Source organism: Plenodomus lingam (assembly GCF_022343315.1).
Source record: "Plenodomus lingam strain CAN1 chromosome Unknown contig_21, whole genome shotgun sequence".
Lineage (NCBI taxonomy): Eukaryota > Fungi > Ascomycota > Dothideomycetes > Pleosporales > Leptosphaeriaceae > Plenodomus > Plenodomus lingam.
This window is the reverse complement of record NW_027093938.1, coordinates 1,217,754-1,232,393: the sequence shown is the minus strand read 5'-3', so window position 1 is coordinate 1,232,393 and position 14,640 is coordinate 1,217,754. Positions and strand designations below refer to the sequence as shown.

Below are 14,640 nucleotides of genomic sequence, written 5' to 3'. Positions count from 1 at the left end.
CACCCAACCCGGCGCGCCCATCCCCGAAACCAGGCGACCGGATCGTGTGAGACGCAAAATATGCCAGACATATGATTGGCTAGGCCGTGGGAAATCAAAGTCGCATCGTCTGAGGCTGATGATGGGAGGCAGGTGTTGGTGGCGAGACCAACGCGAGGTTTTTGGTGGCGCACGGGCGGCGCCGGGTTGGATGGCGTGGGGTGATGTGTTGTGTGCAATATCGGTCGTACGATAGTACGCTGATTTACGGCCCGGGAGGGTTCAGCGTCATTGAGGACTTGTCTTTCTTTGGGAGAAAATAAGATGGAAGAGGATAACGTGTAGGAAGTGATGTGCAAAGTTCTTTTTGATGATGTTGAAAATGTAAAATCGCGAAGTGTGCAAGATTGACTTATGTTGTCCTGCTTGTTCAGTTGAACGTTTGGGTTACTACCGGTACAGTATTTGCTCGTCCGAGTCTTTTTTCTACCAGATCAGACTTCTTCAGCCCCTTGCAAGGCAAGAAAGCACACTTGTTCGTTTTGTATTTGAAATAAGATACACTCACTAGTATAATCTCCCAGATTTTTTCAATAATCACAAGCCCCTGATCGATTGCTTAACGTATCCCTCACGATGCGCACACTCCTCACCAATGTGCAGGGCAATGCTACCTACCATGTACGCGCAAATTCAATATCCTCTCACCGCCGGCTACAATCGACAGAGCAACTTGGCCCTCCTCCTCTTCCACACCACGCACCACGCACCACGCCCCGTCCCAATCCGCCCGCTCGACAGCCCTTCCGCAAAAATGCTGATCTGAACTCTCTTTATTCAAAGTAAAGAATTAGTTAAAAATCAACCTCGAACCTCCACAAATCCTAAACTTCCCCAAGTCTTGGAATCCCTGTGTGGCAACTTGACCGGCGCGTTGGAAGGTGTAGCGTTGGACTGCGTACCATCGGATTATCGATGAGCATGGCCAGCAAGATACCCTTGATCATCACATCACGCATACGCCATAACAAAGTTGATCAAGCCTGATTTGATTCTGCGAATTAGCTGCTCACGAGGCAGCCGAAGCCAGAGGGACACGTTCAGGTATTAACTATACATAGAGGGTATCATCTCCCAAACCGCTTGTCAATCTCGTCACGTTTCAAGCTTGTCAAAGCCAAGCACATGCACGCCCCAGTTCATCAATGTTTTGATCCTTCAAAGACGCCAATCGCTAAATTACCCACATATTACAAGAACGACTAGAAGGCATAGAGGCCGCGCATGTTCCAAATCGCTTCATCAATCATGCTCGGAGTCCACTCGGCACCCGTCATCTGACCAGCAATGCTCTCCCTCTTGTCCCGTGACAAGACGAGGAAACGCTCAATCAGATCACCATCAATGACACACTTTACCGGAGCAAAGTAGCTGCGGTAGGCCAAGTGGTCACGACCTGAAAGCGGCTTGTCGTCTTGGCGAAGCTGCAACTCCAGTTGTTGGAACATCTTGTGTTGTCGCCGAGAATTGAACGGAATGAGAGCGCCCAGAGTGCCTTGCAGACCGGCCCAGAAGATGATGCGCTCACCACCTGACAGCAGGACCGTCTTCTGTATCGAAACGGGAATGTCGTTGGCGAAGTAATGTGCAACAAGATCAAGGCGGTTGGGCGTGCCACCGAGAAAGCTCTTGTCCACAAGCAGGTCGGACCCATCTGGTGATTCGTCTGAGGCCTCTGAGACCTTCGGAGGACATCGTACCAGCCAGATGTTACCAAACTTGTCGCCGCCTACCGTGGTTTCGTAGTCCAACATGTCGGAAGCAGAAGTATGGCGAGGGACAGTGTCATCAGCGAAAGGAATTAATCGGTTAGGATGAACTTGGTCCTTGTGTACGACGTATGTGACGGACTGTGCCTGATCAGAGACAACTAAGCGACTTCCTTGTGTCTTGATATCTGTGATGCGTGTCGCAACGCAGTTAGGAGCCTGTGCCTTTCGCAGTACCGACTTCATGCCGCAGTCGTACAGGCATAAATGGCGTCCTACACCAGCAATGAGTTTGCCCTTAAAAGCAAGTAGTGCAAGAGGAGGCTCGCCGACTTCGGTTTCGTGGAAGAACTCGAACTCACGTCCGTTTGGAGAAATCTTATAGATCTGAATAGAGGCGCCAGAGTACTTGTAAGGTGTGAAGCTGAGATCCTTAGCAGTACCGACAGCCAAAAACGCATCTTCGCCACGGCTCTCAAAGAAGACGAGAGCAGCACTGACAAGAGATTGGTTTGTTTTGAGTTCAATCGTGTGCGTAACAGCCTTCTCACTGACCGGATCGACTGCCTGGATGCATGATGCCCATCTGCCCTGGGCTCGTGGATAGCCAAAGTCGACTGCTGGCAGCTCGTCGCTTTCCTCCGTGCCATTCGTGGCCTCGCCATTACCATTCTCATCCTGCTTACTGGCTTTCTGAATGAGGTTCTGTCGTGTGTCTGCGTTGAGAGTATTGCATTCACTTTCGATGATGTAGAAGATTCCCTGTTCGTGATATCCGACCATCTTCCTGGGCGTGTACTTGAGTGGGATGTTTTCATAAGTCGTGTTGTCGGTCAAGTCGTTGAAGGTGAAGATTCTATCACGTGTCAGTCTATCGACTCTAACTGTTCGTAGATGATCAGGTGGGGAAAATGGAAAAGTTATTGCTTTCAGCAGGAACAATTGGAAAATGTTATGGCCCTCAGCGTGTTTAGGGAGTACGATGTATCATCATTGCAATATAAGAAATAGGGAGCAAGGGATGCGTACCGCAGTTCATTGGCGCTCACACAGATGATACCTTTGAACTGAGAGCCATCAAAGTTCCATGCGGACTTGAAAGCAATGTAGTTCAAGGGTGTCAGCTGAAGCACGCCAGTTCTTGGATGAGTGTAGCCTAGCCAGGGCCTGGAGGTCATTGCAAGGATGGCGGGTTCGCCTGCCACAGTAACCTTTGCAAATTTGATGGGCTCAGGGCCGAGAAAACGTCTTCGCGTGTCCCCAATGTCGCCAGTCATCTCGTCAAGGACGGAGCGTATGTAGACGCCACTTCGCAGGCCGATGTGTAGGAATTGACTATACCCGCGTGGCGACTTGTCCGACATTAAATTGATCGTCAGGTCGCTGGGCGGTGATGTTAGCGCTTGTACCGAAATACTCCTCAAAATGTTACCCTCCATATCAGGGCTCAAATTGAAGATTCTGACGGTTTGATCGCTGCAGCCGACAGCGAGAAAAAAAGCACGAACGCTACCCTCTGGCACGTCCGGCATCGCAAGACAGTTGATAGTACTGTCTAGGGCGATCCCTTCCTCGGCCATAGCGAGCGAGCCGTCTGAGTCGCATTCGAAGTATAGAATTTGACCAGAGCTGAGCGCAATTGCAACCTGCCGGTTATTTGTTGCGCATGCTACAATTGTACGATGAGCGGGAGGTTGCCAATCAGTGAGGCTTTGGTGAGTCGCGTTAGCATCATTGTCCGGGAATTGAATCCCCTGGATATGACGGATACCCTTGGGATGGATCTGGATGATACAGTCTTCTCCAAATTGCTGAACACCAAGCGTGTTGGTGTCCGGAAGGAAACCAGTATTTGATGCCTCCTCTACATCATCGCCAATCTTGAGTACAAGCGTTCTGCTGTGCAGGCACAGGACGATGAGTGTATCAGTCTCATCGTCGCTGGTCAACTTGGTTGTCCACACATCAGAGGCGTTTTGAGGCAACGGCGATTCAATGAGATCAAGGACTTCCAACGCATTCCTCGTGGACCGGAAAGAACTCCGACCACCTGTGCCATTGATTGTGTAGATCTGTGGTGCATCCTCCAACGCGGGATTGGCAACCTCCATGCCCATGATGGGGTTGAGACTGGGCATCTGCTCCACTGCAGTCAAGTTCGTTAAGGCTCTCGGCTTAAAGTATGGAGGAGCAAATTTTGCATCCGTGTCAACGGGGAATTGATCGCTTGAGAAGAGAGGATCTTCGGTTTCGTCACCGAGCGATTCCAGTTCGTACAGTATCCGGTCCCCAGATTCACAAGCAGCATATACGAATCCTGCCCGAAGGATGCATATACTAGTACACACTGGTATAGTGTCGAAGTACTTGATCTTGATCTTCTCGACCTTGCCATTAGAAGCCTCAACAGTAAGCTTGAAGACATCACCGTCCTCCGTCTGGAGAAGGTAGAAGAAATCGCCGCCCTTGAGAGAATAGAGGGTACCAGCAACGATCATGCGCTTTCGATTAGGATCTTCAGTGGGTCCCTCACGTCGCGGGATCGCAAGGCGGTGGACGTTCTCTTTTTGGTTGAATATGCGACGATATGTAATGTTGTCTTCACCGCAGACAAGGACTCCACTGGGAGCATTGGCACCTCCTGGCACTCGGAACAGAGTGTTGGCCGTGCGATCAATTGGTTCTGACCACTTCCGAACAATGTGGTTCAACCCAAGATCTAGCTCATAGTACACGACCTCCTTTTTGATCTCGTCGTAAGCCTCTCCACTCGGATCTGTCTCTGAACTTGAATAATCCACCTCGATACTAGCGAACATTGGGTTGTCATACCCAACATCAAGTCCGATAAGGCAGTACACGAGGGTTTGTGGTTTATGTGCCTCTAGTGGGGACGAGATGGCGATATCGGTCTGACCGCTTCGGGTGAGGATGTAGACCAGCTTGTTCTTCTCCGTCGAAGCAAGCATAATGGCGCGCCCTTTCGGGTCGGCAGCCAGGTACTCGCCAGGTACGACGCGTCGTATTCCAGACTTGCCATACGTTTCGAAGTGCACTGTCTTAAAGGCGTGCTCATCGGGCAGATACTCGTATGTTACTAGCCTTCCAGAGTCGGTGGTGATGACAATGTGGTCTATAGAGTCAGCAGATGTTCTTGTCAATAGCAATGGTCCAGTCCTCTGCGCTCAGGGAACGGCGAGCTCGGCGGTCCCGTGTGCTTTGGAAAATCACTAAACTGGCTTATAGCATGCAGCGAAGGCGAGGACATACCCTTGGTACCACCAGCAATTCTGAACTTGGCTATACGGCGCACAATCCCAAACATGTCTTGTGAATACAGCTCTTGGAAACCTTTCTGCCGCCGTGAGACCTCGAGGATTGCGAGTCGAGAGCCATTTGCAGTGAGGATTTGCTGCTTGCCGTTTCCCAGGAAATCACCGGAAATAGCATCCTGCGTAGCCGACGGGTGTTTGACCGTCAAAGCATACAAGGACATGGTCGAGAAGCTCGTCATGGTGGGCAGAGGTGGGCACTGGCCCAGATACTATGCGCGCGTCGGCACTCAAGAGAAACGTCTTAGTATCTTCGAAATAAATCAGAACCCAACGCAGCGGTCATAGAATAAGAGTAATTTGAAAATGTTGGCGCGCGCTGCAGTGGGGGAGACTGCAGTGAAGAGCTCGTAGGAGGGTGAATGTAAAGATTGATTTCGAGCTGCCCATAGCTCCGCCCGGCGAAATGTTACGCCGCCGCAGCCAATGAGAGGACAGCCCCACCAAAAAGTTCGAAAGTTGCATGCGAATCGCTTTGGAGCGTGCAAAGCGCAGAAGCAGACTTCACGACAAACTGCCAACTCGAAAAATGAAGCGGAAAGTAGGAGCTCTCGAAAAGATTGAGGCAGACCACGCTGCGCTCCGCTTCAAAATCAAGCGTGACCCACAGAGTTATCGCGATGACTTCAGCAACCAGTATCAACAGTACCAGACACTGCGCGACCTCTTTCTGCAGAGCCCAGGCACCACAGACACTGGCATCGTCGCGCTGAAGGACCTGGTCGAATTCATCTCCCACACGGCCGATTTGTATCCAGACCTTACAGCCCAGTTTCCCAAAGACTTGACCGAGATTTTGCTGCAACATCATGAAGTACTGGAATATGAACTGAGGGACAAGATTGTGGGCAGTCTGGTGCTCCTCAAGAACAAAGATGTCATAGATTCTATAACGCTTCTAAACACGCTCTTTCCCATACTCATTGCCACTCCTAGCAAGTCTCTGCGTCAGCTTTTATTCACCAAGATCCTCTCCGACCTGCGATCGGCCAATGCGAAGACGACAAACCACAAACTCAACCGAACCATCCAGACCGTGCTATATAATTTGTTAGAGTCGGACAAGGAGTCGCCAAAGGGCATTTGGGCAGTCAAGATTACTCGGGAGCTATGGAAGAAGCAGATATGGACCGACGCACGAGCAGTGGAGGTCATGCGTCTTGCAGCCCTGAGCGAGAATGAAAAGGTCGTTGCTGGTGGTACGCGCTTCTTTCTGGGTGGCGACAGGGAACGGGAGGAGGCAGCGGAAGATAGCAGTGACGATGACAACGATGTCGACATGGCACGACTACGTCACCAAGCTGGCATCAACAAGAAGACCAAGAAGAAGGCGCGAGAGCTGAAGAATGCAGCTGTCAGTCTCAAGAAGAAGGAAAAGAAGAAGAATGCGCCACATCCACTGAACTTCTCGGCCTTGCATCTTCTCCATGACCCCCAAGGCTTCGCCGAAACTTTGTTCTCAAAACATGTGCAAAACTCAAAGGTCAAATTTGCTCTCGAGACCAAGCTTCTAGTCCTACAGCTCGTATCTCGCTTAGTTGGTCTACACAAGTTGACGGTATTGTCACTGTACTCGTACTTCCTTAAGCACCTCACTCCACGACAAGCCTCAGTCACGAGTTACCTTGCGTGTCTCGCGCAAGCCACTCATAACTATGTCCCTCCCGATGTTCTCGAGCCTCTAGTTCAAAAGATTGCAAACGAATTTGTATCAGAAGCTTCGGCGTCTGAGGTTGCCGCAGCAGGGCTGAATGCCATTCGCGAAATCTGTGTACGGCAGCCGCTGGCAATGACTGACACCCTGCTACAAGACTTGGTCATGGTATGTTGGCTCAGAATCCACTTGTCCAGACAAGCGCTAACGCTTCTTAGTATCGTAAATCAAAGGACAAGGGCACGATGATGGCCGCCAAAGGTCTGCTCTCCCTGTACCGTGAAGTCGGTGCCGAGCTCCTCAACAAGCGTGACCGTGGCAAGGACGCCGCAATGGGCATCCGGGCCGGCACCATCAAGGAGCGCCGCTACGGCGAAGAAGAAGTTGGCGGTATCGAGGGCATCGAGCTCCTCGAAAAATGGAAAGCAGAGGAACGCCGCAAGCAACGCGAAGCCGCTGGTCTGGACCCCGACGGGTCCGATGGCCAGGAAGAGCTCGACGCTGCCGAAGACTGGAAGAAATGGGAAGTTGAATCCGACGACGAGAGTGACGACTCTGGTGGCTGGATCAACGTCGAATCCGACGGCGAAGACATACAAATCAGCGACAGCGAAGACGAAAAAGACCAGGCCAAACAACCACCAACGAAGAAAGCCAAACTGGGCAATACCCCTACACCCGTTCCCAACCCCGAAGACGAAACAACCCAACCCCCCCCGACTTCGACCTCGACCTCCAAACTCCTCACCACCACCATCCTCACCCCCGCCGACCTAAAACAACTCCAAACCCTCCGCGCAACCACCTCCCTAACCAGCACCCTTCCCTCGCACAAGCGCGCCCAACTCCTCGCCGCCCGCCACGCCGACGAAGCCATCACGGCCGAGACGATTGAGCTGGCGGCCTCGATTGGCAAGAAATCGACAAAGGAAGAAAAGATTGCAATGGCAAAGGCCGACCGCGAAACCAACCACCAGTCGACAACGGCCAAGCGCAAGGAGAAGAAGCTGGCAGAGGGCAAGAGCACGACGAACAAGGAAAAGGCGCGCAAGAAGAACTTTATGATGACGTTGGGCAAGGCAAAGAGTAAGAATAAGAGAAGTTTGGGCGATGTCAAGAAGACGCTTTTGGGGCATGTTGAGCGGAAGAAGAGGGGTGGGAAGAGGGGGAATAAGGGGAATTGAGGGGGTGGGAGGAGGGTTGGGTGGGTAGGGAAGGAAGGAAAGGGACAGCGAAGATGGAAAGGAGGTACGCGAGTCTTGTCTGTTGTGCATTCTTTGTTAGACTGGGGGTTATGACACTTACCCCCCCAACTGCTCGCATCCAAATGAAATGAAAATGGAAAAAAATCGTACCCATCCAAACAACTCCCATGACACAAACCAGCACAGCTTACCAAAAACTCACAATCCACAGTCCACAATCCACATAAAAAACCACACATCAAACACGAGGAGGAAAGCAAGAGGATGGTCATCAAAGACAGACACGGCAGGCAGCCGATATCATTCCACAACCGTCCCAGGAGTCCACAAGCTATAAGAGCCAAAGAAAAAAGGGACCCTGATAATCTCTGCATACTGTCTACTGCCTTGCCCCGCCTTCACGCCTGTATTCTTGCAAAATGTGGGTACTCAAGTGGAAGTGGGAAATTCGCCAAGACAAAAAGCCTGGTGGTGATTTTGTGCAATCACAACCACAACCACAACCGCAACCACAACAGCCTTCATCGCTCGGGGATATCGTACAATCAAAATCCATCTCACACGTGACCAAACGTGCACTTTCCCTCCTTCTCTCCTTTCGAAACACGGTACACTCGAGACGCTGGGGTGCATGAGATTTGGTGTCCATGTTTGTAGTGAAGTGTTGAAGCCCTAGTTGACGGAGTCGGAGACGACGTCGGTGGGTGGTGCATCTTGCATGTTGGTGTCTGAAGATGGGGTGTGGGCTTTCTTGGAGCGACCGCGACCTCCTGGTGGATTCTGGCCTTGGGCTTCTTCGTCGTCTGCAGACGCTTCCGGTTCTTCTTCCTCTTCCTCTTCTTCTTCTTCTTCTGCACTTGGAACTGCCTCTTCACCACAACCATCCTCTGTCTTGTTCGTGAAAACATCAGCGACCCCAACCCCACTCCCATCCTGCCACATCCCTGCGCCCGCGGACAACAAGTCTCTCATCTGCGAATCCATCGTAGTCTTGGTAGGCTCTGCCTGCTCCACCGTCTGCGACTGGCCGCCGCCTTGCCAAATCTCACGCAGCGCAGCTCGAGCCGCATCTTGCGCCGTAGGTGGGGCAACAACCGCAGACTTCTTCGCATTCACATCCTTCTTCCTCATTGCCCGCTGTTTCCTAGCAGCGTCCGCCTCGCTCTTCTGCCAGGCTGCAAAGCGCTGGTTCTGGACGGACACGAGCATAGAGAGATCTTGTCGGAGACCACGTTGGTCGCGGGACTTCGAGTAGATCTGTAGGAGGGAGGTGATTAGAATGGTGTTGTCGATGAGGTGCGTGAGTTCGATCGGGATGGTGGAAGAAGCGGGGGCGATGAGGTGTTGAGAAATTGCTGGGTTCTGGGAACTGTCGCGGAAGACGGGTATTTTGCCTTTCTTATGAGCAAAGAGTGGTTGGGTTGCCGAAGTAGGCGCAGAAGTATTCGTAGATCCTGGTGTAGCGTGGTACCTCTGGGTGGGCGTTGGCATGATGCTGTTGATGATAGACGCATGCTGTGTTGTAGACGCGAGATTGGGCGTGGGAAGTACATTGATACCTAGGGTTGAAGGATTAAGTTTCATCTGAGACATGGAAGAGGTGAGAGTCTTACGTGCTCCACCATCAACGATTGGTTCTTCAGACTCTGAACTGCTGGTCTCATCAGGATCGACGTTGGAAAGCGACCGCTTGCATGGGGTAGGCTTCGAGAACTCTCTCACATACTGGATAGCCTTCCTACGAAGGAAGACCTCGCTCTGAGCGGGCAACTGAATTGCAGTAGGCACCTGGACACCGTGCTGCTGCATGAACGAAGCGAACGTCGGATTGGTGACCACGCGGTTCGCAAGAAAGCGTGCTGACATGGGGAATTGCACCTCGTAAGGAACAGCCCGCTTGGCTGGTGCAGGTACCCCACCCAGCTGTGTCTCTGTCGCAGCTGCAACTCTTGCGTTGATCGCGCGGTATATATCTTGGCTTTGGTGACCGGTGAATATGGTACCTTGGGCAGGCTGAGGAACAACGGCGGGCTTGAACTGCTGGTGGCTGTGCAACTTCCTATGCCCATTGTCGACGAATTTGTGCGGCTCAATTTTCTGCTGCTGCTGGTGCTTTCGCTTCGTGCTCTTGGTCTCGTTCGGTGCCTGGGATGACTTTTCGGACGGCGAGTCCTCAAGCATGCTGATCGGGTTGTTCACGCTGCCTGCCATACCGTGAGGTTTTGGCGCCAGGACTTGACGGACTGGAAGAGGTCCCGGATCATGCTGAACCTGGTTCTGGAACTCATTGTTAGTAGTGGTCATCACGAGGTTCAATGTGCTGCAAGCTGGAGGTGTCGAAGGTGTGCTGAAGCTGTGCTGGCTGCTGGTTGAAGTGGAAGGTTCTGGTGTTGGAGTCAAGGATTCAAAAGTTTTTATGTTTGTGTAAACGATACGACTCGTCCCGTTTGCAGATTGCGTGACTAATGGCTTGGTTGGGGATTTAGTCGTAGCCGCTACAGCGTTTGCTATTGTTCGTCGTGTAGTGACCATGACCTTCACCCTTGGATAAACGATTGTGTCAACGGTAATTTCAATACTGAGACGACAATAACATGACTTCACCTTGATAGAGAACAAGGTATGCGTACAAGGTTGTTGCAGCCTAAATTCCCGTGGTCACAGTGTTGGTGGTTATTGTTTCAGTGACTGGATCGAGTTTCATGATGTGAAGATCTGCGAGCAGGCGGTGGGGATGAGCCGGACAAGACGCAGCATGGAAGAAAGAGTATCCATATCTCTGCAGTCCTCGCTGGTGAAGGAAGAATACTATGCTGTCTGTATAGTAAGGAAGGTACGGGATGGAGGAGAAAGCGCTCGTGTTGGTGGCTAAGAAGGAAGGAGCGGTGTATGTTGAACGCAAAACGTCCATCTTCGTGCAAGAGAGATTCTGGAAGGATTCCAAGATTCAACTGTTCAAGTTTGATGGCCCTGGGTGCTCATCGAATCAGTGTTGATCCCTCTGGAGTGTGACGAAGGACTGTGAAGGATCTCCTCATCTTATCCAGCTCTGAAGCGAGTTAGAACCGGGGAAAACCTTTAGGATGTGTTCAAAAATGTGCGCAAATACACCAACTCCTCAGCATCATCCACCTCATTGACCACCCGGTCAATGGCACCTTCATCCCAGGCGAAACCACGCCAAAGCAAGACACCCAGATCTCTCATCACCTTGACGTCTCTTAATCGACCGTCCAGCTCAGGCACAGCATCCAGCAAACGCATCCAGAAGAGTTCTCTCAGCTCAGCTGCAATGTCGAAGTACCTGAAGACTGCGTGTCCGCCGGGCTGTAGACAGCCATCTGAGAGGGGATTGTCCATGAAGCCGAGCAGATACTCCAATCCATAGAGACATGTACCAAATGGTAGCATCTCCGCTTCAGCCCAATCCACTAGTCCGGTGATTCTCCAAGTATCTTCGTCCACAAGGATGTTAGATGGTATCAAATCTCCGTGGTTGAGCACAACTGGATAGCCGACCATGCCGCAAACCGCTTTCAACGTTGCCTGTGCTCTGTTTCGAAGTGGCCAGTCGGGTAGCTCTGAAGCCAGCTTTCGAAGTCGGTTGATGATGCTGGAGCCTACTCTGCCTGTACATGATGGTAGCATGTCCGTGGCATCGTTCATTGGAGAGTCAGCGCGAGCGTTTCTAGACAGTGTCGCCTCCTTGGACGATGTCGACCAACTTTGCGCTATGATACTAGCAAAGTCAGCGATAAGTCTTTGAAGCTTTTTGCTTGCATCCGAATCCAAGGTGCGGCAGCGAGGTCGTAGTCGGCTCAACGGCGTGCCACGCAGCCTTTGCATTTCGTACGCATGCAGACCGCCAGGCAACTTCAAATCCAGATATCGTATCTTCGGTGCCAAACACCGATAGGTAGTACACGCCGCACGTGCAATCTCGAGATCAAGGGCATGTTGCCCTGGTCGAAGCTGAACAACAAGCTCCTTGCATCCGCTTCCTTCCAACCCGTCTCCAGAACCTGGACCACCCTCTTCGGACATCAACCCACCATCACGCAAACAAGTAACGTGAGTAACCAACAGGGTCAAACTGCAAAACCCCTGTTCCCCAAACTCTTCAATCTTGCACTCTCTATACACATTCCGCAGCAGCATCATACAAAACTCCAGATATCCGTCTGCGAATCCATGCCGTGTCGGCGTACTGTTACTCATCGAATTAGTAGGCGTGGATGTCAGGGTAGTTGAAATGGAAAGTGGAAAGGGAGATGTTCCTCCCTCGCACCTGTCGAACGACAAGGTACGGGTAGTGAAGGTGGGATGGGATGGTCACGGTAACTGTAGGGTAAAGCATGATCTGCGACCCCATCGCCCGCGACCAACCCGCACTGTTTCTCCTCATGGCTATGTGTAAGTAAGTAAAGTATGTGTGTGGGAGAGGGGGGCGGTATATGTGGTGGTGTGCAGCACTATGATCTGGTTCGCTGGGCAAGAAAGATGGGGGCGGGGAAAACAAGAAGCGTGGGGTGGCTGGGTGGCGGGTCAAGCGCTGTTGGTAAGAAAAGCAAAAGGGCATTACCTAGTTTAGACAAGGTAAAACAAGAATCCCTAGTTGGTCTGTCAATGAAGAGGTACCGGTAGCTTAATTATTCTTTTCTATAGTACTTTGTCCAAACAACACCAGCAATGTCGACTAGGCACCTATATACCGCGACACGACATGGCCAAAACAACAAAACACTTCCATCGTCCCTTTGGGTTCCCAGGGCTTGCTTTCCCGCGAATGCCGCCTACCCAATCCAGCCAATAGAAGAAATGGTATCACAACTGGTATCTATGTTCCTTGCCCTAGTTCTCCCTCCAAGCAACATCCCCACTCTCCAAATGTCCGTTCATTGGAAACATCGTCTGCGATTTACAATAGGGCAAAAGCGGCAAGAGCCACTGCACCGAGACTGAAGATCGACTGGCTGCTGAGAGTGGATGCAATGTTGGCTGTGGCCTGGGCAGGCGCGCTATCCGCAGTGCCGCTTCCCGCACCATCGGCACCACCCGCTGCAGCACCGCTGCCAGCGGATGGCGAGGGAGGAGTGTTGCCTGTGGAGCCGTTGGACGACGAGCCGGAACCAGAGCCAGAGCCAGAGCCCGATGCGGAACCAGGCGTGATATTTTCAGGCGCGGTTGCAGCGAGGGCAGTGAAAGAGGCCACGGTCCTGTTGCCAGATTCTGGACTATCGTGCTCGTGTCAGCTATAATGTCCGTAGGTCTGAGAACTGATCCAGGGCGGGCTTACGCGTTAATGGCACCGACCATGCCGGCCTGGCAATGCTGTCCCTGAGTGCAATAGTACCAGACGGGCCGCTCGTCCTTGACACGAATGGTGTAAGTGAGGATTTGGTTTGCTGAGGCGAGGGAGGCGTTCGTGGGCATGAAGCCAGAGAAGAAGGCGTCGGTGTTGTTGGACATGACGTTCTGGATGGGTACGCAGGGTTGGTCGAATGTGGATTGCGCGACTGAATGGTTCTGTTTCTCGAGTCAGTCATGTTCCTAGTTGTAGGATTGCAGTGTGGTATTTTCTTTTCTCTTACTTTTGGATAGAATTGGAACTGGACAAGATCTCCAGGTGCGGCTTTGACGTTGTTGGGAAGGAATGTGAGAGATCCGTTGGGTCCACCGACTTGGACAATGTGTGTAGTGACCATGCCTTCTGGTGCGGAACCCGCAGCCGCGGACCCAGTCGACAAGACTACTGGTGCTGATAATATAGATGAAGGCGACTGTGCGGCAGCCAAACCCATGAGGGCGGATAGGACGACGGATTGTGAGAAAAACATGTTTGCTGATATGGGTGGCCTCTGAAGGTTCCTGAAGGAATTAAGTATATGGATTGAGTTGCTCGTTAAGAGAGTGGACGTAGGCGACTAGCGCTCTGGTAAACAATCAAGCTGGACTAGCCAGGTATTAGGAGATAGAAAGACCGTTACGGTGTACGAAGGGAAGAGAAAGAAGATGCAAAGGAAATGCACAACAAGAACGTGAGATGGAAGAAGGAAGAGACGGAGCCTGAGGGGAGGCTATAGGCCATCTTAAGGCATGAAGAACAGTCACACGGAAAGCGTTTGGATCGTGTCTGTGTATGCGTGGCGGGAGGGAGCCATTCCGATACACGCATGTTGCGTTGCGACGGATTGGATGCTGTTCGTGCTTCAGCCTCCTGTTCGGTTAAGCACCCCTGCCACCTGAGGCTCCTATCATAAATCATTCAAAGATGACCAGCAGTGCAGCAATTCCTTGGTGAGGTTTGCCCGAAATTACATTCATTCTGCAGCGCAAGAGAAGAGAAAGGTACCCAGACCATCATAGAAGACCTCGATTTGTTTCCTGTGGTGGTGTGTCGACGTTTTGCAGATAATCGCTGTTTGGATCGTGAAGTTGGAGTTGCAAAGCGTGGTACGTTCCAGGAGGTGTTTGAGGCTGCTTCAAGGGTGCCGCCAGCCGCGGTGATCACCAAACCGGTTAGGCGAGCACTCGGAAACTTCTGTTGCGAGATTGGATAAACGTCTGTACAGCTTTGGATTTCATGCTGCGTACGCAAAGTCATTCGAATCAGTCTCTTGGAAGCCGGGCATCACTGTCAACGTTTCAAACACTATGACGGCCCCGTCCTTTGTTTGGCCCACGCGCGTTCGGATCCAGCT

The 14,640-nt window shown here is 51.8% G+C and overlaps 5 protein-coding genes across 5 annotated transcripts; 1 reads left to right on the top strand and 4 right to left on the bottom strand.

Annotated features, from left to right (window-relative positions):
- Positions 1-334: 334 nt before the first annotated feature.
- IAQ61_005300 (uncharacterized protein) lies at positions 335-5,479 on the bottom strand. Its single transcript, XM_003842876.2, has 3 exons — positions 5,019-5,479; positions 2,778-4,881; positions 335-2,604 (listed from the first exon to the last, which is right to left on the bottom strand). The coding sequence occupies exons 1-3, from the start codon at positions 5,260-5,262 to the stop codon at positions 1,242-1,244; spliced, it is 3,711 nt and encodes a 1,236-aa protein (XP_003842924.2). The 5' UTR covers positions 5,263-5,479; the 3' UTR covers positions 335-1,241.
- A 60-nt stretch (positions 5,480-5,539) lies between these two features.
- On the top strand, positions 5,540-7,918 carry IAQ61_005299 (uncharacterized protein; the record flags this gene model as incomplete). The annotated part of the gene is made up of 2 exons (XM_003842877.2): positions 5,540-6,902; positions 6,953-7,918. The coding sequence occupies exons 1-2, from the start codon at positions 5,544-5,546 to the stop codon at positions 7,916-7,918; spliced, it is 2,325 nt and encodes a 774-aa protein (XP_003842925.2). The 5' UTR covers positions 5,540-5,543.
- A 693-nt stretch (positions 7,919-8,611) lies between these two features.
- On the bottom strand, positions 8,612-10,471 carry IAQ61_005298 (uncharacterized protein; the record flags this gene model as incomplete). Its single annotated transcript, XM_066096742.1, has 2 exons — positions 8,612-9,593; positions 9,666-10,471. 2 exons carry the CDS (start codon positions 10,469-10,471, stop codon positions 8,612-8,614), a joined length of 1,788 nt encoding a protein of 595 aa, XP_065953437.1.
- Positions 10,472-11,017: 546 nt separating this feature from the next.
- Positions 11,018-11,785, bottom strand: IAQ61_005297 (uncharacterized protein; the record flags this gene model as incomplete). The annotated part of the gene is made up of 1 exon (XM_003842879.2): positions 11,018-11,785. One exon carries the CDS (start codon positions 11,783-11,785, stop codon positions 11,018-11,020), a length of 768 nt encoding a protein of 255 aa, XP_003842927.2.
- A 1,072-nt stretch (positions 11,786-12,857) lies between these two features.
- On the bottom strand, positions 12,858-13,776 carry IAQ61_005296 (uncharacterized protein; the record flags this gene model as incomplete). Its single annotated transcript, XM_003842880.1, has 3 exons — positions 12,858-13,173; positions 13,236-13,465; positions 13,531-13,776. 3 exons carry the CDS (start codon positions 13,774-13,776, stop codon positions 12,858-12,860), a joined length of 792 nt encoding a protein of 263 aa, XP_003842928.1.
- Positions 13,777-14,640: the final 864 nt, after the last annotated feature.